General features: G+C 36.0%; 1 protein-coding gene across 1 annotated transcript in view; it reads left to right on the top strand.

The window, feature by feature from the left end:
• The window catches only part of ACER3 (alkaline ceramidase 3), a 107,722-nt gene that overhangs the window by 67,013 nt on the left and 12,757 nt on the right, over positions 1-27,952 (top strand). Inside the window, exons 4-7 of the mRNA XM_019726419.3 lie at positions 2,824-2,876; positions 5,203-5,284; positions 9,527-9,562; positions 12,424-12,482. Coding sequence (XP_019581978.1) covers positions 2,824-2,876; positions 5,203-5,284; positions 9,527-9,562; positions 12,424-12,482 — 230 coding nt within the window. The remainder of the gene's footprint in view (positions 1-2,823; positions 2,877-5,202; positions 5,285-9,526; positions 9,563-12,423; positions 12,483-27,952) is intronic.

The raw sequence follows: 27,952 nt of genomic DNA, 5'->3' as shown, positions 1-27,952 counted from the left end.
ACAGTCACCCAGCTTAAGTGTTTTCAATGCCTTACCATTGCTTTTAAGATAAAATTGAGAATCCCTTTCAGCCTAAAACACTGTGTAGTCTGCTGCTAATCTCTCTAGTCTCATTTCATATCCCTTCTCTTCATCGCTAATTATTCTTCAGCCACATTGGGCTTTTTTCAGTTCTTTACATTCGCCTCCTAACACAGGACCTTTGCATGTGCTGTTACTGCTGCTCAGGGTTCTCATCTTCCCCTCAGTCCCTCTTCATCTTACTCATACCTGCACGTTTTTCAGGTCTTAGTTTATATGTCACTTCTTTAAGGAAAATTTTCATGACTCCCTAAGTTAGGACCCCTATTTTATGGTCTTAGTATTCCGTACTTTTCCTTCATAGCACTTATTATAATTATAATTACAAATTTTTCATACAATTAACTGTTTAATGCCTCTCTTTCCTGTAAAGTACCATGAGAGCAAGGACTATCTTGTCTCCTGAGCATAGCACGGTGCCAGGCACATAGTAAGTGCTTAATATTTGTTGAATCAATGAATAAAAGAATGACAGCAGCGGGTGGCTGGATGGCTCAGTTGGTTAGAGTGCGAGCTCTTAACCAGAGGGTTGCCAGTTCGATTCCCTCATGGGCCAGTGAGCTGCGCCCTCCACAACTAGATTGAAGACAACGAGCTGCCGCTGAGCTGCCAGGGGGTGGCCGGATGGCTCAGTTGTTTATAGTGTGAGCTCTTAACAACAAGGTTGCTGGTTCAATTCCGTCATGGGATGGTGGGCTGCGCCCCCTGCAACTAAAGATTGAAAACGTCAACTTGACTTGGAGCTAGCTGAGCTGCGCCCTCCACAACTAGATTGAAGAACAACGACTTGGAGTTGATGGGCCCTGGAAAAACACACTGTTCCCTAATATTCCCCAATAAAAATAAAAATAAATAAAAACTTTGTGAACATTTGAAAAAAAAAGAATGACAGCAATTATTTCAGCTGCCTTGCATTGACTATATGAATAGGCCTATGGGATAACACACAGAGTAGATCTTTTTATGTCCTACCCTCCAGATATATGGATAGATTCCCCCCAAATGGGCCATTTACACACCTCAGTACATTGTGGAAATGGCAAGTAATTGCACAAATATTTTGCTAACACATGAAAACTTGATAAAGAAGGTGAAAATGCAAAAGATGTTTAATGTAAAGCCAGTAGATTCTGGTTCAAAACTTTAACTAGAGGAATCTTTTTTATAGAATAAAACTTATGGTAGATTTATCTATAGCACATCATGCATGATACTGTGCAAGGTTTTTTTGAACATTTAACGGTGATTCAAGTGAGAGGTTTTAGAGGCAACACAATGTAGAGGTGTACTCCAGAGTCAGTTCAAAGTCTGGCTCTCTTAACTTACTAGCTCTGTGATCTTGGACAAGTTGCTTAAAATGTCTAAACCTAAGCGTTCTCATCTTGGAATGGAGATAATAGTACCAGTCTTAGAATTGTTGTATAAATTAAATGAGATAATGAATGTAAAACACTTAACCATAAGACCTCACTGAAACACTGCAATTTTCATTATTCTAGTAATTTACCAGAATAGATCACTTTGCATAAGCTCTCTTCTTTCTTCCTTCAATGCCTTTCTTTACTACCCCGTTTCATTTCCTGTCACAGTCTTCTCTGGCTTCTGTGTGCCTCTTTTGTTGGAATTTTACCCTATATTTAATTACGTGTTTTTCACTTTTTCTACCTTACTAGACTGTGAATTCCTTTAAGGCAGTGACCGTGTCTTGTTTTCATTGTATTTTCAGTTTCTAACACATTGTGTGGTACATAGTTGATACATTATTAAAGAATTAATTAACTATATATCTAGTGGATAAATAAATTCTGTAGTATTATTTTAAGGATTAGAAATAACCTATCTACAACACTTAGCTTGTAGCTGAATACATAATAGCTATAATTATTATTATTGCTAATGATGATAATACTATTTTTCAGAGACATAGGTTACTTAGATTAACTAAATGACTTCCTGACTATTAATATCTCTTCTAGTATATATTGGTGGACATTTTATCCATCCTAAGTGCTATAGGAAGGGGGAGAAATGCAAAGAATACTGCTAGGACCCACAGACCTGATGGAGACCCACAGAACGATGGTGGGCATCATTCTTTCCTGGAAGTATGATACCATAGTTTGTGATACCAAATGATCTGAGCTACTTAGGTATATACATTAGGGCAGACAGATGGATGGATAAGCTTGTTTGTTCAAAAACAATAAACTAAATATACACTGTTAGGCATGGCTGAAGGAATGAGTCACGGGAGACCAAGATCAGTCTATTAGAATTTATGTGGTGTGTTTGAGCTGCGGGAGGTCAGGTGAGAGCAGAGAGAAAAAACCATAACCTCCCTGAGCAAAGAGGGGTATGGAGTTTTATAGGTGGGGGTAAGCAAGGCTGTTCCCCCTGCAATGCTTCAGGGGGTTTTCATTGACAAAGGGTTTCAGGGTGTGACCAAGCCCTCCAGCTCCACACACTGGCCGCAGGTCACCGTCCAGACCGCCCAGGCCCCTAGGAAGTAAAGCAAGACAGGATCAAGGCAAGATGGCTTTTAAGATAAGGTTTCTGCTCCTGGCCTAAATATGGCTTAACATGCACACTCAGAGTAAATTAGATGGTGATAAATATGTAAAAGAGCTACTAAAAGAGGTAATGAGGTGGCCATCTTAATCATTCTGATGTTTTATTTTGATTTACATAATAATTGCAGCTCTACAATATTCAAGTCCTATTATCTGCCTTTGTTTCTTACAGCTTTTGGATGAACTCCCAATGATTTATAGCTGTTGTATTTTTGTGTACTGCATGTAAGTACTTAAGTTTAAAATTAAGTTGTTTGATATAGTTTAAAATTCAATTGTTTGGTATATTTAAAATTCATATTTGCCTCATAGTAAATTAAGCACTGTAACTCATTGTTACTGGGAGATTGTAATATTGTAAAAGATTATAACTTTTGTGATCTCAACGCCCTATAGCCAATTTAGATAAACTCTTACTTAAATTTGACTTAAGTTGCATAATTTGCTTTTCTTGAGTTATGAATGCATACAAATTTAGATAAAGATTTTATATATTATGCCATAAAAATAGTATTTATCTACTTTGTACCTGTAATTGTTCTAGAGATATCAAGTCATCTCTAATTCTCACAGTTGTGCAAGATAAATGAATATTGTCCATGTATTATAGATGATGAAATGAAGCACAGAGAGATTTAGTAACTTGTCTAAGGGTACGTCCATGTAAGAAACGTCCAAACCTGTAGAGAATTTGTATATGAGTTTATTTGAGCCAAAACTGACGACAGTGCCAGGAAGCAAGATCTCAAATGCTCCCAGAATAACAGTTTTGCAGTTTCTTTTATGCATTTGAAATTAAGGAAGGAATTTAAAAAAGATTACATAAAGGTGGGAGAAAGCAAGGCAGGGATTGGATTACAGGACAGTTAATAAGATTCTGTGTTTTCTTGAGGGTGGTTATGCTTAAGTCAAAGGTGTGTTAACCTAGATTCACAAAAACAGTGGACAGGACATGCTTAAAGCAAAGAAACCTTTTACTAAAAATGATATATGCCTGGGGTATGACTACCCATCATGACCTGCTCCTTTAGGAATTTATGATCAGGTCACCCTGTGAGGTTACTTTCCGAAGAACTCTTTTTTTCATGCACAGATACAAGCAAAGCTTATGCTTAGGTGACTCACCTAAGATCATGAAGTTAGTGTCAGAGATGAAAATTGTACTACAAGTCTAATAACCTTACCTTCTACTATACCTTCTATTCCCTAGCACTAATACTTAAGACATCTCTGAACCCCTTATGTGATGGTTGTCTGATTCTTTTCAATGTGATCATCATTGTTAGCTCAAGTATATCCTCTATGTAAAATTCAAAATAGTTCAAAAACTACATTATTAAAATAGAGCTCTTCTGAAATTTTTTTTGGTAAAGGACAAGATAGTAATTATTTTAGGCATTGTGGGCCTGTGGTCTCTGTTGCAACTCTTCAACTTAGCTGTTGTAGCTTGGAAGCAGACATCAATATGTAAACAAATGGATGTGACTGTGTGCCAGTAAAATTTTATTTACAAAAATGGGCTTAGGCTGAGAAATTGCCCTTGAGCTGTAGTTTGCTGCCCAGATCTAGAAAAATACTTTCAGATGAGCTCTTTTTAGTAAGTCATCAAGTTACAGAGTTTAAAGATAAAGGAAATCTTAAAAATCATCTGGGCGACCACCTTTTTTTTATAGGTAAGGAAATAGGCCTTGGGTCCAATTCCCACAGCCTATTAACTAGTAAACTGAGAAAATTCTTACTTGTACCAAAAAAATAGTCTCAAAGGTTGGATACTTAACTGATGGCCAAATATTTGTTCATATTTGTTTATCTACTGAATATTTCCTGTATGTCAGACACTATCCTAGTGACTATGTAGTCATATATGGAAAAAAAGATTTTTGTCCCTGCACACAAGGAATTCAGAGTCTGGCTGGGAAGACAGATGAGTAAAGCGACAATTATAATACAATGACATTTTACCTAATAGTGTGCCTTAGTCCAGGATCATTAGTTGCAAGACAGAGAAACCTACTCAAGCAGCTTGAGTTAAGAGAGAATTGATTTGTTGTAAGGACATGAGGAAATTATACGGAGCCCAATAGCAGGAAGTACAGTCTCACTAGACTGGAAGGACAGCTTCTTTCCCTCCCTCTTTTCTCTGTTCCTTCCTCTCCACATGGTTTCAAATCTTATGTTTTCCTCCCTGAAAATCACTTCTCTGCTCATTCACCTACTTGTTCATTCAGTTTATTTCCCCAGATATCAGCATCAGAACTTGAATCCATGTGGCTTTGTACTTTGACTCTCCGCATTTGATTCAGTCTCTGGCTCCCAAACTCCAAATGTTTGGAAGAAAGACTCTCATTGGCCCAGTTTAAGTAAGGTGCCCCCTCCTGGTTCCCCAGCCTCTGGGAGGCTGGAAGCAGTCAGAGCTCTAAGATGAGAGTGTGGGTGGGAGGAAATGAAATGGTGGGCATCACTAGACCCAGCGTGCAAGCGGTGAAACAGCATTCTATTTGTTCTAGTTTTATATTCTAAAACAAGTTTCTATTTCTTTTTTTTTTTTAAGGTTTGAATGTTTCAAGACCAAGAACTCAGTAAACTACCATCTGCTTTTCATCTTAGTTCTATTCAGTTTAATAGTAACCACAGTAAGTCATATTTTGTTTCTAACAGATTAAACATGTAAACTAGCCATATATGGAGTTTGGCACATTTTGCTTCCAGCTTTTGCTTCATACTGTTCAAACTGAAATGTTTCTACACAAAACTCACAGATACTCCTCCTTTGTTTCCTGTTTAGGTGTTATTTCTCAACAAAACATTGAAACAACTTTTTTAAAAATCTGGGGTTTTCTTACACAGGGACAAAAGTCAAAAGGCAGATATGAGTGTCAATGGAAAAAAATTAACTTTTTCTCATGGATGGACATACTACCTCCTGTTTGTTAAAAAAAATAGAGAGAGAGAGAGAGATTGGCTCTATTCTGTTGGGCCTAATATGACTATTTTAATGGTTAGCTTTTTCTAATAAGTTGAGATAACTGGTCACTTCTGATCCGACCCGGGTGCTTTTTTTCCTCAAGTGAATTGCATTTTATAATAAGAGATACTCATTTCAACAAACTTTTATTGCAAACCTACCATATCAGGCCATAGAAAATACAGATGACTAAGAAGCAATTGCTATGGTTGAGGAGTACATTCCAGTAAAGAAGTCAAACGTGTAAACAAAGAATTGCATCAAAAGATAACTGCAATAATAGAGATGAAGAGGATCGATGAAGATTGCTTGAATGGGTCAAGGAAATCTTCAGAGAGGAGACACTTGAGCTGGGTTTTAACGGCTGATTAGGAATTCGCCAGGCCCCTGGAAAAGGATGTGGTGAAGCATTTCTTAATAGACTCGCGTTGTTCGTAGGCATAGAACCCAGAAACAACATAATGAACTATCATTTTTTTAAGTACTTACTATTTGTCAGATACTGTAGTTTACATTTATTTTCTCATTGAATTACCTCTGCCAGTGGAATGGGGAAAGATTTAATTAAATCAGCCGACCAGTAGAATTAGGAGAGATTTAATATGGCTGGAGCATGTGTTAAATGGTGAGGCGTGAATGAGTTTAGTGAATTGGACAAATGTCAGATTATAAACACCCTGATATGCCATGTATAAGTTTGGGTATTTATCCTCATAGTAGTGTGGAACCATTAACTGGTTCAAAGTAGAGGAAAAACGTAATTAGATGTGTGTTTTAGAAAGGTTACATTGGTTGTGGAGGCTGGATTAGAGGAGTCAGGGGCTAGACTTAGGGAGTTTTGCATTTGCTTAGGCAAGATCCAAGACTCAGACTGAAGGTAGCTGTGGGGATGGAAAGCTGTCATAAATAACAATCCACAGGACTTGTGACGTACTAAGTAAAGGGGCTGGAAATGGAGTAAAAAGAAGGAATTGTCTAGAATGATTCCTCAGTTTATGGCCTGGTCGGCAGGATGTATAGTAGATCCTTAACCAAGTTAGGAAAACTTGGAGGAAGAGCAGATTTTGCAGGAAAGATAATGAGAAGATTTGTGTCATGGGAGTAGACATAGAGAAATTTAACTTGGAATGTGTTCAGATTGAGGTGCCTGATAGTATTGATATGTGAGGTTTACCAGGTAGGCTGGGCTAAAGATGTGGATTTGGGGGTTGTCAGGGTATAGGTGGTACTAGAAACGTGGGAACAGAGCTAGCATAGACCATTAAGATGACCAGAGATACAACACGGACTTTCTTTTAAATAGAGATAAGCAAAAGAGTATACATTTATGATATTATACTCTAAAAGTTACAGTTGATTTGTCTGTTGGACATTCAAAGCTAGTCAGTTTACAAACTCTTTTTATAATCAAATTAGGATACCTCATTTCCTAATGCCTAAGGATTTCAATAAGAATCAACATTTTAAAGTAAAAGTTGTATGCATTAAGGTGTATGACATGATAATTTGAGAAACATATACATAGTGAAATGATTACTACAGTCAAGCTGATGAACATATCTTCCCACATAGTTACCATTTTTTTAGTGTGGTTTGATGAGAGCACCTGGAAACTACTCTCTTAGCAAATTTCCAGTGTTATTAACTAGTCATCATGCTGTACTTGGAACACTGACATTTGAGGGTCAAGTGGAAGAAATGGAGCCAGCAAAGGAGACTGAGAACTAGTAATCAAAGATATAGCAAAACTAGGAGAGTCTGCTACAGAGTACAAAGAGATTTCTAGAAGGAATAACAATATTAGTTGCTTCTCATGAGAGGATGAGTTAAATGAAGGTTGAGGTTTGACTCATTAACAATTTCAATTAAAAGACTAGGTAACCTTAATAAGGATACTGTCAGAAATAGATTGATGGAGGCAGAAACTAGCTTTCAGTGAGTTGAAAAGGTGAATAGGAGGTTGAAAGAACACAGATAGACTCTTTTCTTATGCTTCGACATTGCCCTTCTACATAGTCCTTTACATAAACTACGTACTCATTAATCATGGGAGAATCCTAGAATTTCAGAGGTGAAAAGAAGTCTTGTAACTGTATCAAAGAAGAGAATGAAGTCCAGAGAGTTTTAGTGACTTGCCGGGCCAACCAAGTTTATATGGAGAATTGGTGGCAGAGTCAAGACTAAACCCCCTTGTGAGTTAAGAACTGATGTGGTTGGAAACATAGGCTGGGGAGTCTATCAGATCTGAGTTTGGACCAACACTATTACTTAATATTATAACTGTGGGGCCTGGGGCAGGTTACTCTCTGCTTTAGTTTTCATCATTTGTAAAATGAAGATAATAATAGTATATATTTCATATTAGTTGTGAGAATTAATACCTGGCATATAGTAAGGGCTCCATAATTCTTTTGCCTTAAAAAAAGTCTTTAAGAGGCATGCACTCTTGTATTGCTTTTATTTGTAACAATGGGAATCTGAAACTATAAAAAGGGAAATTAGTATTTTGAAATAACAAATTTCAGAGATTACAAGCATTCTTCCTTACTGATTTTAGAATTAGAGATATAATGTCTCATACACATCTTACTATTAAAGCTCTATGGATGCCTAAAGGAAATAATCTCCTCTTGTAGTGAGGGAAGGAACTTCCTCTAGGAATAAGAAATAGTAAAATTATATAAAATTTGTGAGATCAGCACTACATTAAATGAGGATATGGAGATATCTAAACACAGTCCTTGCTGTCAAAGAGATTATTGCCTTGTAGGGGAGAGAAACAAACTAGTGCCTCGAAGTTTATACATGGACAGTGAGGATACAGAGGAGGATGAGTAGTTGCTTCCGTTGAATAAAGAAAGAATCAGAAAAGGCTTCAAGAAAGAGGTATAGTTTGAGCTGAATCTTGAAAGATTAGTGTTTGCCAGCGGGGAAGGATTTCTGAACAAAGCAAAGAGCAACATGTGTAAAGATACAGAAGCATGAAGCTAGAAAATTTGGGAAAGCACTGCACTTTCTGGAGCCTAGGATGAAAGAAACATAAGAGAACAATGAGGCCAAACAGAAAGGCAAGAGTGAGATCATGAAAGGCTTTGAAATTTGGACTTTGTCTTATAAGCGATGGGAGCATTTCAAGGTTATAATTTGAATTTTGACTCCTCTCTATCACGTCATTTCAAAGATATACTCCAATAGGGCAATAAATGTATGCTAAATCTTAAATAGGTATTGAACTTAATCACCCACATGACATTGGAGCCTAAAACAGGTTTCTTTGTAACTGGGAATGCATCCAGGTGAGTGAGTTAGAGGTTTTTGGAAGCACAAGAAAGCACAAAAAAATTGTTTTAAATGTTTTCACTTATTATATGCTAGACACTTTCACCTATTTTAACTTATTATTCCTCACCACTATTATTCCCATTATCCAGATAAGGAAAAATGAGTCTTGGTTAAATAATTGCTACTTACTTGCTTAAGGCTTGTACCAAGTAAGTGGCAGAGTCCAAAATTTAACCCCTGTCTCTAACTCCTAAGTCCAGTGTTCTTTCTACTGTAGAACAGGTCTGCTACGGGATTGTCAGCATAGCCTCACAAGTAGCAGAGCATCTTTGCCCCTCGTTGAGGCTGATGCAGAGGCTAAGAGGCCAGAATCATCCACAGCGGCTTTGAAACGTGTCGTTTACCATGACAAAGACAGCACTGGGGGGGTGGGGGGGGAGACTCAGCTGTAGGGACTAGCCCTCCTATGGCCTGCCACCCAATCCGATTGGTTTTGCATGGATGGAGTCAGATCTGAGTGGCGGGACTGGAAAACGCAGGAGAGGTTTGGGATTTGCAGAATTGTGGGAATAGGTTTTCTTTACCTTCCATAATGCACTTCATTCACATGTGTTTTAATATTTTGCAGGTTTACCTTAAGGTAAAGGAGCCTATATTCCATCAGGTAATTCTTAAAAATTATTACACATTTGATTGTTTAACAAGACTTGCCTGCCTTATGTTTTCCATTTCTGGTAAATTACATATAGATACAACTTCTGGAAATGAGATGGTAGATGTCCTAAGAAAACTCACTGTTTAAAACAGGTTGCAAAATTCAGGTGCCTACAGGAGCGAGGTGTAGGTAACAGGAATATACCTGGAACAGCCAACGCCCAGCTCAGCCGGCTACTGGTAGTTGGTAATACAGGGCAGCATTACTCTTATAAGTGGAAAAAACAGGAAGCATGCACATACACGTATAAAGTCATTTTTATGTTGTTAATTTCTAGAAAATATAGACTGAAAACTCTTGAATATTTTCCCCCTAATATATATTTTAATAAGTTTTTTGAGGTGGGAGGTTATTTAGATTGAGGGAAGCAAACACAGGGAACTTTGCTGTAGGAAATAATGATGTAAGTGCATCCCATAATGAAACCAGAGTGAAATGAAGTGGCAGACCCTAAATCAAGAGAGTTATTGTTTAGTGAATGCCACCATGTGCCTGGCACAATGCTCATTACTACACAGACTCTAATCTCCCCAGGCGTCCTACAAATGAGGGATTATTGTCCACATGATAAGGTGAATGAACTCAGAGACATTAAGTAATTTGCCCTCGGGTCACACAGTTATTTAGGGGCAGAGCCAGGATTGTAACCTGGATTTGTTTGACTCCTGTCACCATTCTTTAAACAAACTAGCAAACAAAAATAAAGAAATGAATAAACACATATTTCAGGAGTATCAGAGGCCTTGTAGTTTTAGAATATTTTGTGCTTATATAAAAAGTAAATGTTCCCATAACTTTTAAAAACGAAGCTACACAATAACCATCTACCTGAAATCTATTTTTTAAAATAAATTCCAAAACCACATGATTGTGCCTTGCTTTTCTACAGGCCAGCTGAAAGCAGATGTACTAAGGTAGATGTTACTGGAGAGGACGCATTCACTTTCCTGTTTATTATAGTTTGAAGTGATGTAATTATGTAATTACCTCTTTATTTAGAAAGATTAATTGACACAGTATAAGAAATGAAGAATAAGTTTATTTATATGAAGAATACTTCAGTTTTTATAAATTTTTGTTTGCCTTTATAAGAAAGAAAAGTCATAACCACAAAAAAACAAATTTGGAAATTAGAGGTTAATTTTTGTAAGTTTATGTCCATCAATTTTTCATTTTGTGTTTTAGACCTATTTGACACTATATTCATGTAATAAAAGTAACAAACTATTCATATAATTTCCCGTGCTGCAATTTCCATGTGTTTTTCCAGTAATGAATATTTTCTTCACTGTGTATAGTGCTAATGTTTGCTGATAGGAAGGGAGGCAGGATGAAAGTTTGTATGTAGCTATGGCTTATATCCTAAGTTTAGAGATTAAAAATCCCTAGGTACATACCCTAGAGGAACTTCTGTACATGTATACTAGGATATGTGAATAAGAATGTTTGTAGCAGTGAAAACTGGAAAATTGGAAATAACCCCCAACTGTCCATCAATACAAGAATGGATAAATAAATTGTTATCCAATTAAATTGTATATAACATCAAAAATTAATGAACTATGACTATATACACAACATAACTGAATTTTAAAAGACAAGACAAAAATATATGCGTACAATATTATTCTATAAATTCAAAGTCAGTTCAATTCAAATTAAAATTCAGGAAAACAAACAATATTATTTAGGAACATGTTTAGGAGACCAGTTTAAGTTAGTAAATATGTAAAGAAAAGCAAGAAAATTTTTATTATGAAAGTCAGTAGAATGGTTTCCTCTAAGGAGGAAAGGAGAGGGCTGGACTGGGAAGAGACACAAGTAGCATTTTCAGGTGCTAACAGGGATCCATTTCTTGACCTGAATGGTACTTTCCCAGCTATTGGCTACTTAAGTGTTCATTAAACTGTACCTTTATATTGTATCCAATTTTTTTGTATGTAATATTTCATACTTTTAAAAGTTCAGTCTTCCCATTCAGTTCAGTTTTCCAGGTAGTACTGTATTTCCCCCAAAATAAGACCAACCATCAAAATAAGCCCCAGTTAAGATCGTCAGCCAGACGGATGCATTTAGTACGTTATGACGATGTTCCAGAAAATGTCATGTACTTGAATAAATGTAGATTGTTGTACATGACAAAATAAGACATCCCCTGAAAATACATCCTCATGTGTCTTTTGGAGCAAAAATTAATATAAGACCAGTTCTTATTTTCGGGGAAACATGGTAGTACTTATCCATTGCTCAATACAGAAGAGAAAGAGGTTTAGTTGATAGAGCCAAGTCTAGGAATATGTAAGAGCATATAGAATAAAGAACTCAAATTAGATTTACCTCAGTCAAGAAGAAATGGCCATCTGTTTCTTTGGAGACTGAAATGGGAGAAAGAATGCAGGGAGAGGACGCATTTATGAATGCAGAAACATTTAGGAGGAGAGTTTAAAAGAGTTCATATTTATACTGTTATAAAATGGGAAGTAGAATCAGTTACTTAAAGAGAAGGAAAGGATCAAGGGAGTGTGCGGCAAAATTACAACATTTGTTCAGGTTTCAACAGACGTTTAAAATTTCATGTAACCATTCAGAATTAAACTTGACTTCTGATATCAGTTATTTACAAGCAGACTCTTAATTTTTCATCAAAGGTTAGCATGACTCTTAATTATATAAGTACATATTTTTTAAAAATTCTGTTCTTTAAAATATTTGAAGATAATAAATGTTTACATTTAATTAGGAGGGCTATTTTTATATACTTTGTCAAAGAATAATGATTTTCCTAACTTCATTTTTCCTTTCTTATTCAGGTCATGTATGGAGTGTTGGTCTTCACATTAGTACTTCGATCTATTTATATTGTTACATGGTAAGTAGATTGGGTCAGCAACACTATGACTAGCGTGCATTCAGGTGATAAATCTATAGCCTAAATTGAAATGACACATAAAACCCAACTCCAGCAGGGATATTGATTGAAAACTATAATCCAACATTTTTTGTGGTATATTACAAGGAATACTGGTTCTTTAAGCAAGTTGTTAAAAGGCATCATGTGAAAAGAAGAGTTCCAATGATGGCCTCCTTTTGAATATTTATAATGTATACTAAAGGCCTTTAAAAATCCTACAGTAAAAGAAATTGTTTTTATGTTCTTCAGACTACTTGACTAAGGAACTCCTTTTATAGAACATGTTTCAAGGAAGGCTATTAATGTCACAAAGAATCCATGTTCCATAAATATCATTGAGGAAATAGTGATAATCTTAATAGAGTTCATAAAGATTAAATAATATTCATGTGAGTACCTTCCATAGGTGCACAATAAATAAATAGTATGATTTATAGGTTTATTCTTTTTTTTTTTTAAATTAAACTTGTAGGTAATTTAGAAGCATATGCATTTGTAAGAAATAATTAAAGAGCGATCCCCTGTACCCTTTACCAGTTTCCTCTAATGGGTAACATCTTATCAAACTATAGTACAATATCACAATCAGAATTTGACATTGATAAAGTCGAGATATAGAACAATTCCATCCCCACTCGAATCCCTGTGTTGTCCTTTTATAGTCACACCCACTTCCCTCTTACCCCATCCCCTCACCCCCTATCCTTGCCCCTGGAAACAACTAATCAGTCCTTCATTTCTATAATTTTTTTATTTCAAGAATGTTATATAAATGTAATCATACAGTATATATAACCTTTGGGATTGGCCTTTTGTACTTTGCAAAATTCACTGGAGATTAATATAAGTTGTTGAGTGTACCAATAGTTCATTCCTTTCTATTGCTGAGTAGTTAGTATTCCATGATATGAATGTACCATAGTTTAACCATACACCTGTTGAATGACACCTGGATTATTTTCACGTTTTGATTATTATGAATAAAGCTGCTATGAACATTTGTTTATATGTTATTATGTGAATATAAGTTTTCATTTCTCTGGAATAAATCCCCAAGATGGAATTGCTAGATTCTATGAGAGTTGTATGTTTAGTTTTTCTCAAAACTGCCAAACTGTTTTCCAGAGTGGCTCTACCATTTCACATTCCTACCAGCCATGTATAAGTGACCCAGTTTCTCTGTATTCTTGTCAACATTTAGTGTAGTCACTATTTTTCATTTTAGCCATTCTTCCATGACACATATACTGATACCTCATTGTGGTTTTATCTCATTTCTTCAATGTCTAATTATGTCGAACGTATTTTCATGTGCTTATTTGCCACCCGTATATCCTCTTTGCTTAAATGTCTGTTCGTGTCTACCCATTTTCTAATGGGATTGTTTCTTTTTTTCCGGTTGAGTTTTGAGCATTCTTTTTATATTCTAGGTAGTAATCCTTCATCAAATATGTAGCTCACAAACATCTTTTCCCAGTCTGTACCTTGTCTTTTCCTTCTCTTCATGGGGTCTTTCACAGGGTAAAAAAATTTTAATTTTGATAAAGTCTAATTTGCCAATTTTCCTTTTATGGATCATGCTTTTGGTGTCAAACCTAAGGACTCAATGCCAAACCCTAGATTTTCTCCCATGTTGTTTTCTAAAAGTTTTGTATAGTTTGACATTTTGCATTGAAGTTCATGATTTATTTTGAGTAAGTTTTTGTATAAGGTGTGAGGCTTAGATCAAGGTCCATTTTTTACCTATCAATGTCCAACTTCTCTAGGATCATTGGTTGAAAAGGCTATCCTTTCTCCACTGAATTGCTTTTACACCTTTCTCAAAAATTATTTGGGTATTCTTGTATGGATCTATTTCTAGGGTTTTTATTCTGTTGCATTGATCTGTGTCTATCTCTCCAGCAATGCCACACCACACTTTCTTGATTACTGTAGCTATCCAATAACTCTTCAAATCATATAGATTGATTTTTCTCCCTCCTTTTTCAGAATTCTTTTAGCTGTTTGGGTTCCTTTACCTTTCCATATAAATTTTAGAATAATATTGTCTATATTTAAAATCTTGTTGGCATTTTGATAGGATTGCATTAAACCTGCATGTCAATTTGTGAAGAATTGACATCTTTACTATGTTGAGTTTTCTAATCTAAGAATACAGTGTGTCTCTCCATTTATTTAGATCATCTCTGATTTCTTTCATCATCATTCTGGAATGTTCATTTTTCAAGCAATTGTAAATGGTATTGTATTTTTAAATCTTGGTGCCCATGTGTTCATTGCTATTATATTGAAATATAATTGATTTTCTTTATGTTTATTTTGTATTCTGCAACCGTGCTGAATTTAATAGTTCTAGGAAACTTTTAAAGATTCCTTGAGATTTGCTGCTGATAGGGACAGTTTGTGTCATCTTTTCTAATGTATGTGGTTTTGAATTCCTTTTTTGCCTTATTACCCTGGCTAGAACTTCTAGGACTATGTTGAATAAGAGAGGTGAGAGCAAATATCCTTGCCTATTTCCCAATCTTAGAGAAGTATTCAGTCTTTCACCATTAAGTACAATGTTAGCTGTGTGGTTTTTTTAGATGATCAAATTGTGGAAGTTGCTATCCCTAATTTTCTGAAACTCTTTATCATGAATCGGTATTGAATTTTGTCAGCTTATTTTCCTTTGTCAACTGATTTGATTATATGATTTTTTCCTGTCGTCTGTTAGTATGGTGGGTGGATTACATTGATTAATTTTTAAATATTGAACCAGCTTTGTATTCTGAATGCACCCCGCTTAGTGATGGTGTAAAATTCTTTTTTTTTTTTTTTTTTAATAAATTTTATTGGGGAATATTGGGGGACAGTGTGTTTCTCCCAGGCCCATCAGCTCCAGGTAGTTGTTCTTCAATCTAGTTGTGGAGGGTGCAGCTCAGCTCCAAGTCCAGTTGCGTTTTACAATCTTTAGTTGCAGGGGGCGCAGCCCACCATCCCATGCAGGAATTGAACCCGCACCCTTGTTGTTGAGAGCTCGCGCTCGAACCAACTGAGCCATCCAGCCGCCCTTCCAGCAGCTCAGCTGCAGCCCGTTGTCTTCAAGCTAGTTGTGGAGGTTGCAGCTCACTGGCCCATGTGGGAATCGAACCAGCAACCCTGTTGTTCAGAGCTCGCGCTCCAACCAACTGAGCCCTAAAATTATTTTTATATATTCTAAATGATACTTGTTAATATTTTGTTAAGGACTTTCACATCTCTGTTCATGAAGGATATTTGTTTATAGTTTTATTTTTTTCTACTGTCTATCTGGTTTTTGTATCAGGGTAATATTAGCTACATAAAATAAATTGAGAAATGTTATTTCCTCTTCTATATTCTGTAATAAACTGTGTAAAATTGTTGTTAATTCTTTAAATGTTAGGTAAAATTCTCCAGTTACACCATCTGGGCCTATAATTTTTGGGGGGAGCAGTTTTAAAACCATGAATTCAATTTCCTTAATAGTTACAAGACTATTCAGTTTATCAATTTTGTATTGAGTGCGTTGTGGTAGTTTGTGTTTTTCAAGGCATTGGTCCATTTCATTGGTCCATTTGACATATAAGTTGTCAAAATTTATGTGTGTCGAGTTGTTTATACTATTTTCTTGCTTTCTTTTGATGTCTTCAGGGTTTGTAGCAATATACTGTTTTATTCCTGATATTGGTGATATGTGAGCCTCTGTCTCTCTCTCTCTCTGTCAGACTTGCTAGAAATGTGTCAACTTTATTGATCTTTTAAAAAAGCAGATTTTTTATTTTATCTGTTTTTCAATTTTTGGTTTCATTGATTTCTGCTCTTCATTTTTTCCTTCCTTCTGCTTCTTCTGGGCTTATTTTGTTCTTCTTTTTCAAGGTTCTTGAGGTAGAAGCTTAGATTATTGATTTGAGACTTTTCCTCTTTTCTAGTAAGCATTTCATGTACATTTCTCTGTCAGCACTACTTCAGCTGTGTCCCACAAATTTTGATATTTTGTGTTTTTATTTTCATTCAGTCCAATGTATGCTTTTTAGTTTCTGTTTGACCCATGGATTGTTTAGAAGTATGTTGTTTAACACTCAGGTATTTGGATATTTTCCTATTATCATTCTTATTTCTAGTTTGATTCCATTATGATCAGAGAATACATTCTCTATTATTTCATTTCTTTTAAATTAGTTGAGGTTTGTTTTATGGGCCAGAGTATGGGCTGTCTTGACATATGTTTCATGTGTGCTTGAAAAGAACCTGGGCCAGCCCAGTGGCTCAGGTGGTTGGAGCACCTGCTCCTAACGAGATCACTGGTTCCATTCCCACATGGGCCAGTGAGCCCTCTACAGCTAAGATTGTGAACAACAGCTCTCCCTGGAGCTGGGCTGCCATGAGCGGCCGGAGGTTGGCATGAGCTGCTGTGTGCTGCCTCGAGCTGCTGTGTGCTGCCTCGAGCTGCTGTGTGCAGCCATGAGCTACCATGTGCTGCCATGAGTGGCCGGTGGCCAGCGTGAGCTGCTGGCAGCCAGCGAGAGCTGCCGTGAGCTGCTGTGAGCAGCTGACCGGAGACCGACTGCCACAGCTGGTGTGGGGGGCGGGGAGAAGGAGAGCAAGGCTCATAACACCAGCATGGGCCAGGGAGCTGTGTCCTACACAACTAGACTGAGAAACAATGGCTTTAACCAGAGTGGGGTTGGGGGAGGCAGAAGAAGTGGCAGGAAGAAAATAATCTACTTATATTCTGCTGATGTTGGGTGAAATGTTGTGTTAATGTCTATTAGATCATGTTTGATGGTTGCATCAGAGGTCCCTAAGAACACCCTCAGGTTTAATAATTTGCTAGAAGGACTCACAAAACACAAATCAACTTGTTATACTCGTGGTTACATTTATTACCCAGAGGTCAAACTGATATAGCATGACTTAGGGCTCCAGGCAAACAAAAACAGGCATTTACTATCAATCATATTATTAGCATATGGTGTGGCCCAAGGTGTCAGACATACAAAGACATTCTTATAGCATCGGGTATGCCAGGTTACCTCCCAGGAACCAGTCAAGAGCCAGTCCTTTCTTTGGAATGTGCAATGTTTGCACACTCCAGGTCCACTGAATTAGTCATTTGCTGCACAGTGGTGTTGTTGAGTTCTTCTATATCCTTGTTGATTTTCTGTCCAGTTATATTAATTGTTGAGAGAAAAGTGTTGAAATTTCCAAACATAATTGTGGACTTGTCTGTTTATCCTTCATTCTATCAGTTTTTGTTTCATCTTATAATTCACCCCATTTTGCAGTTCTGTTGTTTGGTGTATAGATATTTAGAATTGCTGTCTTCTTAGTGGATTGACACTTTTGTTATGATGTAATGACCTTCTTTGTCTCTGGTCATTTTCTTTGGCCTGAACTCTCCTTTATGTCATGTTAACATAGCCATATTAATAAAGCTTTTTTTTTTTACTGTTTGTGTGATATATCTTTTTCATTCTTTTACTTTCAGCCTGCCTATATTGTGTTTGAAGTGAGTTTCCTTTGTACATTATATAGTTTTTAATTCACTATATAATTTTTAATTTACTCTTCCAATCTTTTTTAATTGATGTGTTTAGGTCATTTACATTAACATAATTAATATATTAAGGATTGTCTGCCAATTTATTTTTTGTTTTCTGTTTGTTTTGTATTTTGTTTCTCTTTTTTCTTTTTTCCTATCTTCCTGAGTGAACTGAACATTTTTTAGAGTTCCCTCTTTAGCATATCTATAATGTTTATGAGTGTTTCTCTTTGTATAGCTTTTTTAGTGATTTTTATTGGTATTAACATATAGGTTACATACATATACAACATTGCGGTCTAATAGTGTCAATAATTTTACCAGTTCCAGTGAAGTACAGAAACCTTACCTCCCATTTACATAACTGTATTTGTTTCCTAGGGCTGTTACAACAAAGTACCACAAGCTGGATGGCTTAAAATCACTGAAATTTATAGTTTTATAGTTCTGGAGGCTAGAAGTCAGAAATTAAGGTGTCACTGGGGCTTTGCTTCCTCTGAAACCTGTAGGTGAATCCATCCTTACCTCTTCCTAGCTTCTGGTAGTTTGCTGGCAATCTTTGGAATTCCTTGACTTATACCTACATAATTCCAGTCTCTGCATTTGTCATAACATGGTGTTCTCCCTGTGTCTCTGTATCTTCACATGGCTATCTTCTTATAAAAACATCAGTCATATTGGATAAGGAGCCTACCCTGCTCCAGGATGACTTCATCTTAACTAATTATATCTGCAATAATTCTGTTGGCAAATAAGGTCACATTCTGAGGTACTGCGAGTTAGGACTTCAGCATATCTTTTTTGAGGGGAAGTAATTAAACCTATAACAGTGCCTTTTCCCTGCTCTATTTAAAATACAGTTACCTTAAATATTTTCTCTGCATGCATTTATAACAGCATCAGACAGTGTTATGGTTTTTGCCCCAACCATAAAACATAATTTAGAAACTCAAGAGGAAAAGGAAAATACATTTAACCGTATTTTACTCTTTCCATTTGTCTTTCTTCCTAACATTCCAAGATTCCTTCTCTCATCATTTTCTTTCTGTTTAGAAAAGTTTTAGCCATCTTTTTAGGGTAGATATGTTGGCAACATAACCTCTTAGTTTTCCTTTTTTTTTTTGAGAATGTCTTGATTTCTGTTTCATTCCTGAAGGATATTTTCACTAGATATAGAATTCTAGGTTGACAGTTCCTTTCTTTCAGAAGTTGAAAAATGTTGTGCCACTTTCTTTTGGCCTTAACTTTTCTGATAAGAAATCCTATCATTCAAATTGTTTTCCCCTATAGTATAGGTAAGTTGTTTTGTCTTTCTTACTGCTTTCAAGATTTTTCTCTTGTCTTTAGTTTTCAGAAGTTTGACTACAGTATCTCTTGATGTGTATTTCTTAGAGTTCTATCTTTTTGAGGTTGGCTCATCTTCCTGAATCTGTGGGTTTATATATATATATATATATATATATATATATATATATATATATATATATTTGTTTTTGTGGGTTTTTGTTTTGTTTTGGGTTTTGGTTTTTTTTGGTCAAATTTGAAAGATTTTAGCCACTATTTCATTAAGTACTTTCAGCCCTGCCCTCTTTCTCCTCTCCTCCCAGAACACCAGTCATGTGAATGCTAGATCTTTTGTTATAATCCCACAGGTCCCTGAGTGCCACCTCATTACTGCCAAATACTGGTAGGAGTACAGGGTCTTCCTTGGCCTCACTTGGCCCACAATGGGGGAAGGAGCTCCTCATTATTGCTGGGCTAGAGTAGAATTCTCATTTTCTACTAGGCCTTCTTTATACCACCCTGCCTGGGTGGTACAGGAGTGCCTAATTATTTCTCACCATGTGGCCTCCACTGACGCCTCAGTGACATGACCTTGTTACCTCTGGCCAGTGGTGAAAGTTTTGATTCTCCAGTAGGTCTCCTCTGACATCACCACAGTGGGGAAAGAGAGTACTTTGTTGTTGCCACATGAGGATGGAAGTCCAGGCTCTCCATGTGTTCTCCACTGACACTGCAGGGAGTGGGGCTCTTACTACTGCCAAGTAGGGATGAAAGTCCCAGCCCCTCCCTGCTTGTCCCTACCCTGGCAGAGGTTGGGCTTCTTACAGCCTGATGAGAAGGGAAGTCTAGGCTCCCGGGCAGCCTTTGAAGCATGGATGGGGTGAGGCCATGTTTTTTTCTGTGGTGTTTAACTACAGAGTAACAGTTATTATGTAGGTTTTCTGGCTTGCTAAGCTGCCTCTTTCCTTGTCCCTTGGCTAGAGAGAACAGATTTTTGCTGATTTTTTTGGTTTGTTTTGGTCTGTACCTAGTGGCGTTTCTGGGTTCCTAGCTTCTTCAACTCTGGGACATATGAGGCAAAAAGAAAATACATGGAACTTATCACTGTAGTGTTACTCAGGTCCCAGAGTCCCTAACCAGTTTGCCTTCTTCTCTTCACCTTTCAGAGTCTTCTTATGTTTGTTTGTATATAATGTTTAGGGTTTTTAATTGTACTTAGTGGGAAGAATAGGGAAAAGTATGTCTGTTTCATCTTCCCAGTAGCCAAAATCCCCAGTTTATTCTGTTTTTAATCTAGGTGCCTTAAGGAAATGTAAAGAAGCATAAAACATAGTCCTTGCCTTAAATCAAGTCTGATATATAGGATACCAAGACTTTTAGAAACACAAATGACAGACCTATAAAAAGCACGTAACAGTGGAAATCATATGAAATAAAAACATCTTCCATCGGTCTTGCCATAGCTTCTTTTCTATATCTCTATTTGGTGATCATTTCATGTAGTACAATTCATTTTTACGTATCTGTGTGTCCAACTAGATTGTAAGTTTCTTGAAGTCTTAGTTATCTTGGTAACCCCTGGAACTCAGAATAGTGCTTATCAGTAAAGATTTTTAAAAAAAAAGTTAAATTGAAACCCCAAAACTTCTGTTTCTTTTAGTGTGTTTGACAAGACATCTGAAAATCTCTCCTGTAACAAAACATGTAGAAATTCTGGGTAAAATCCAACAAACATCCTTTTAAATGCATAGTTGAGCTCAAAATAACATAAAGAAAATTCTAGAGCATCAATCAAATCTAAAGAAGGAGCTGTAACTAGGTGACAAATGAGTTCTGAGATCATGATCAATTTGAAATATATTTACAGATATCAGGAAATCAGAGCCTTAGATTTGAATAGCTTCAAGGGAAGACAAAGCTTTCGGCATGTTTAAGATGGGCAGTTAGAACTGCTTCCCCGCCACCATACACATGTACACATAAAGCCAGGACCATCAGAAAGATAAATTGTCAGCGAAAAGCTGGACTAGAAAAAAATTTGCCCTTCAGTAATACATCTTTCAGGTAGGAAAAAAATGACTCCCTGAGGATTTGTAATCACTATTCTGCATTTACACAGATTTGGGATTTAAATGTACATAACCTTCATTGTCTGGGAAACCTCAATGTAAAATTAATGCAAACTGATCCAACTTTCATAGAGTCCCAGTGTATTTGAGAGAAGTAAAAGCAAATTATATTCAAAGAAATGTACCTTTAATGTAGGCCTCTCAGGATTTCCAGATTTCAGATCAAACATGTCCACACAATGAATAATTCCAAATCCAGAGGAGGAAATAAGTTACCATAAGCAGAAGTCAAGAGAAACAGAAAACAACAGAAATAAACTCCCCAAATCAGATGCTGAAACATAAAATATTTTAAAATTATTTAATGAAATAAAAGAGAAAATGAAAATGTGACCAAGGAACAGTAGATTATCAAAAATGAAATCCCAGATTTGAAAAAGAATTAAAGAACTTCTGACATTTAAGAAAGATCATAAAAAAAAAAAACCCTCAATGGATAAGGTAAAACATTAAATATAGTTAAAGAGAGAATTAATTAAATTGTAAGACAAGTCTAAAGAAATAAACCAGAAAGCATCGCAGAGAAATAACACATCTAACTGTAGTTCCAAAGGGACAGAGTAGCAAAAGTGGGGGAAAAGATTTCAAAAAGATAAAAGGTGAGGATTTTCTAGAATTGATAAAAGACATGACTCCTTAGCTTCAAGAACAATTCACAAGCATAGTAAATAAAAGGAAGTCTTTCTCAGCTATTGAAGATGTGATAGATTAGTTCACTCAGCATCGTTCCAGTCTCCTTCAAGTTGCCTTCCTATAATGTAGATGCTAAAAAGCTAAAAGCTATATTTCCCTTATTTCCTTTGCAGGTAAGGTTCTAGATACATTCAGGTTCTGCCAATTACATGTATTCACATGGGATTGGAACTCAGAACCAAGTCAGCTTGGGGGAGAGAAGTGGTAATATGTAAGGCATCCATTTACTGGTATGTATCTAGCGTATGCATATCATGGCTCTGGAACAAACAGGTGTGATGGCACCTTCCTGATCTGTGAATTATAGGTAACGTGGTATGGTGTTGCATGCAGTGGTTGGCCCAGAGGCTCCCCAATTCTCTAGCTTTCTAAATGTGAAAAAGAAAAAAATTCCTTTGGCAAAATAATTCTGTGGTCATGTTCATAAATCATTTCTGAAGAGCCTAAATCTTGCTCATTTAGCATTTCTGTTGGAATTAAAAGTATTCAATTATTTTCTACTTTAAAAAGAGATATTATCTGCAGTTGAATCCTTTAAAAAAGCATACTGAAATAGCTGAAATCCAAAGTTGAAAATCTTAAAAATATTCAGAGATAAAAGACATGTTACTAATGAAGGAATACCAACAGCAACAATGGAAGCGAAAATACAATAGACTGTTATCTTCAAAGTGCTGAGAGAAATTAACCATCAACTTAGAATTGTATACCCAAATATCTTTTAAGAACAAGGGTAAGATAAAGACAGTTGAGACAAAGAAAAATGGACAAAGTTTACCAAACGCCTGACTAACATACCTCCTAAAACATATTTTAAGGAGGAAGAGCTGAGACAAAAGAAAGAACAGTAAAAGAGAAAAAAATGGTAACCTGTTGGACTATCTAAACAAAATATTGTGACACTTTAATATAATATCTAATTTGAGAGATTAAAAATGTAGAATGAAAATGGTGGACAGAATAACATGAGATACGAGAGGATAATATTAGTTACATAGTTCCTAAGGTCTTTTTTGGGGGGAAGAGGGTACGTACAGTGATTAATTTTAGATTTACATGTCCATTTTTGGTAACCACTAAAAACAGTAGATTGTACAATAACTTTCAAAAACACGAAAGAGTAAATGGGATTATGAAAACTGATCCAAAAGAAATCAGAAGGGGGAAAAGAGAAGCAAAGAAAAGTCAGGAAAAATATAAAGCAGAAAATAAAGGGGTAGAAATAATTCAAAATATATCATTAATCACAGTAAATATAAATGGGCAAAGCTAAGCAATTAAAAGGCAAAGTCTGTCAAACAGGTAAAAAATATCCAGCAATGCGCTGTTCATAAGAAACATGGTTAAAACATAAATACACAGTAATTTTGAAAGAAAGGGATATAAATACTATATATATGTATATATATATATATTTTTTTTTCACATACATGTATATATATACCATACAGATGTTAACTATAAGGAAGTGAGACTAACCATTTTAATAACATAAAAAATAATTAAGGCATTATTTAAAACAAATGTATTCACTGCATTATTATTAAAAGATTAAATTTGTAGAAAAAATAGTAATTTCTAACTTGCTTGGAAGATTTTAAGCAAAATTTGACAGAATTACAAAGAGAAATAGATAAATGTTCCATCAGCTGAGATATTTTAACAGTAACTCAGACCAAAAAATATGAACAAAGATATAGATAAAATTTGAGTGACATAATAACAAAATGATCTAATACACTCAACAATTAAAGAATGCATGGTCTCAAGCATACATGGAATGATTATTAAATTTATCAGATGCTAGCTTTAAAGCAAGGTTTAACAAACTTTAAAGAATTGGTATCACTCATAACGTATTCTCTGACTAGGATACAATTAGTTAAAACAGGATTAGCCAAAATAGCCCATATATTTGGAAACTTAAAACCGCAATTTAAATACAAGTAGAAAAAGAAATCATAATAGAAATATAGAAATGCTTAGAATGGAACCATAGTGAAAATACTACAAATCAAAAGAAGATGTAACTAAAGTGGTTCTTAGAGGGAAATTTATAACCTTGGATGTTTACATAGAAATGGAGAAACTTAAGAAGAATGCACCAAACATCTAACTTCAGTAATTAGAAAGAAGGTCAACAGAATAAAACCCAAAGAGAAATGAAGAGTGGGACTAATAAAGGGCAGAAATTAATGAAAAAGAAAAGAGTTACAATATTGAAGATCAACAGGTATCTAATTTTGCTTGCTTCTGAAACCTTACTAAGACTACAACAAAGGAATTTATTTATCAAGCATAAGCCCATAAGGAGAATACATAATAAAATTTAGAAGCTGGAAAGTAGATGAATTACTGCTAACTATTTTAATGAACCCAGGATAGCCAAATCCCAGGCTAGGAACCTCCTATTTACATCAAAGAATTTTCTCAAGTATCAGGCATTGACAGCAACAGACAATTTGGAAAAGGAGGTAAAGGAGGGGTCTAAAATAAAGAGGATAGGATAAAAGTTTTAAGTAACTGTAAAAGTGGAGTTTTATTCTCTGGAAAGGGTGAACAATGTCTCTAGATTGGGCCTTACTAAGAACAAGTGAGTACGTGACTACTATGCTGAAATTCAGGAAATTGGATGACCTTATGCTTCTTTCTGCATGCTGAATACAAAGACCGATAGGTAGAAAATTGAAAGAGTCTTCTTTTAGGAAATTTGAGCACCCTAAAAGACCTAAAGATACTGATATTAGGGGTTCCCTAACAATTAGCCCAGCAAAATAATCATACAGTGTAAGTTACTAGTCTAAAGACTAGTAACTAGCAAAGTCCTGAAAGAAATCCAAGTGTCCATCATGGTGCAGCCATAAATGGAACGCAAATCTTAGGCCCATTCACCACCACTGCTGTGGAGAAACAGCAAGGTGTTTGCCCAAGACCATGGGCTTCACAGCGGAAAGGGCAGAAGCAAAGAGAGACAGACATACACCCTGGGGGCCATCATTTGATGAGAAAGAAATGGAGAATAGAAGAGACTGAGTAGGAATATTACTAGGCCAGAATAGAAGTACTAACATAAAAAGGGGGGAGAGCCTGCAGAGAAAATGGAAAGGATGAGGGGTGGCCAGATGGCTCAGTTGGTTAGAGTGCGAGCTCTGAACAACAGGGTTGTCGGTTAGATTCCCACATGGGCCAGTAAGCTGTGCCCTCCACAACTAGATTGAAGACAGTGAGCTGCGGCTGAGCTTCTGGAGGGGCGACCGGATGGCTCAGTTGATTAGAGCAGGAGCTCTGAATAATAAGGTTGCCGGTTCAATTCCTGCATGGGATGGTGGGCTGCACCCCTTGCAACTAAAGATTGAAAACGGCAACTGGACTTGGAGCTGAGCTGCGTCCTCCACAACTAGATTGAAGGACAATGACTTGGAGCTGATGGGCCCTGGAGAAACACACTGTTCCCGATAAAATGGAAGGAAGGAAGGAAGGAAGGAAGGAAGGAAGGAAGGAAGGAAGGAAGGAAGGAAAATGGAAGGGATGAAATCGTCATGAAAATACTCTATAATTGAAAGATATGAGTTATTAGATCAAACCAACCCATTAGCTATTCAGCACAATGGGTGGAAATAGACCCATGCCAGTTTCAGAATTCTAGACAAGGAAGATTCCACAAGTTTATATACCCATAGTTAGAAGGTAGATATACATACAAAGGATCAGGAATCAGAATGGCTTTGGACTTAACCAAAGCAAAACTGGAAGGTAGAATTATGGAATTCTAGCCTAGAATTCTATAGCCAGCCAAACTATCAATAAAATAAAGGGACAGAATACGTTTTCGTACATTCAATTTCTCAAAAAAACTTACATCCAATAAACTATTGCTCAAGAACCTTTTAAATGTTTTTGAGCAAAATGAGTACAAAATACACTCTGGTGCTTGATAATATATGGGCAGTCTGTCCCCAGAATTGTATCTGTACTTAGCTTGCATGGACCATGTGCTGATGAAGTTCTAGCTCTTTCCCGCATACCCTGCTATCTGCATAACCAGACATGCATTTCACCCCACAGAAGAATTTTGCTTTGAACTACTACTGAGAGCTGAAGATTGGCCCTGGTAAGTAAGCTTAGAAGCAGAAAATAGTATCCTTTCCCACTGATTATATTCCTGTCACGTCTCAGCACCTGGCCTACACTGCAACCCCGCCACCCCGCCCCCCCAATAAAACACAATAAAGTTATACACAATAAAAAAGAACAATAAAGTTATAGGACTTACACTACTTGATTTACTCTCTGCTACACTAAGACAATGTGATATTGGTGGTAAGAATGAAATACAGATCAATGGAACATCCAAAAATAGACCCATACATCTGTACTGACGTGATTTTACATAAACATTCTAAGATAATTCTGTGGGAGAAAGGTCATCTTTTCAACAAATTGTACTGAATAGCTTGATATTTTTATTTTAAAAATGAACTTAAACTCACACCATTACAAAAATTTACTAGAAGTGAATCATATCCCTAAATGTAAAAGCTAAAATTATAAAACTTCTAGAAGAAAATACAGGAAAAGTCTTTGCAGCCTTTGGTTAAGAGTTTTTAAATAGGACACAAAAAGTGCAAATTATAAGGAAAATATTGATAAATAGAACGTCATCAAAATAACAAAGTTTTGTTCTTCAAGACACTTAAGAAAATTAAAGGCAAGTCACAGACTTGGAGAAATATCTGCAAAATGCATAGCCAACAAAAGATTTACACTTAAAATATATGAAGGACTCTTACAATGCAATAATAAGGCAAACAACAGTTTTTTCAATGGCCAAAGATATTATATATGGATGGCAAATAAGCACATGAAAAGATGCTCACTAACATTAGCAATTAGGGAAAGGCAAGTTAAAACCACAAGGAGATACCACTACACACCTACTGAAACAACTAAAATGAAAAAGACTTACGTCATACCAAGTGTTGGTGAAGATGTAAAACAGAAAAACACTCATACACTGCTGGTGGGAATGTAAAATGACACAATCCCTTAGGAAAACAGTTTAGCAGTATCTTACCAAGTTTAACATTCACCTGCCATACATTTCAGCCATTCCTCTCCTAGCTTTTTATCCAAGAGAAATGAAAGCATATGTCCATACAAATACTTATTTGTAAATGTTCATAGCTGCTTTATTTGTCATAGCAAAAAACTGGGAACAGCACAAATGTCCACCAATATTTGGACAGATAAACAAGTTGTGATGTATCTACACAGTGGAGTAGTACTTAGCAATAAAGCAAATAAAGTATTGATACACAAAACTACATGGATAAATTTCAAAATAATTATGCCAAGTTGAAAAAACATAATAAAGAGGATATACTTTATTGTTCTATTTACATAACATTCTGAAAAATGCAAACTCAGCTTTTGGAGGCGATGGATATGTTTATTATCATGAGTGTGGTGTTGGTTCATATATATATATGAATGTACTCACCAAATGTCCACTTTAAATATATGCAGTTTAAGTCAATGATGCCTCATTGAAGCTATAGAAAATAAGTATTATATTCATATATATGTATTGTATGTGTATGTGTATGTATAGTGTGTATCTAATTTACTGTAGTGCCTGACACAGCAGGTGACCTAATGTAAATCTGTTCTACCCGTTGCCTTGCATTTCATAGGACTGATAAAGTTATTGTGGGCTTTCAGATTGCCTTCTTGATACACTTAGCAAAAGTCTTAGTGGCTCATTCTCTCTCAGTACC

This window comes from Rhinolophus sinicus, chromosome 14 (assembly GCF_057876585.1).
Source record: "Rhinolophus sinicus isolate RSI-liver-muscle chromosome 14, RSI-T2T, whole genome shotgun sequence".
Classification (NCBI taxonomy): domain Eukaryota; kingdom Metazoa; phylum Chordata; class Mammalia; order Chiroptera; family Rhinolophidae; genus Rhinolophus; species Rhinolophus sinicus.
Note: the sequence above shows the minus strand (reverse complement) of the source record. Positions and strands in the feature narration are given on the sequence as shown.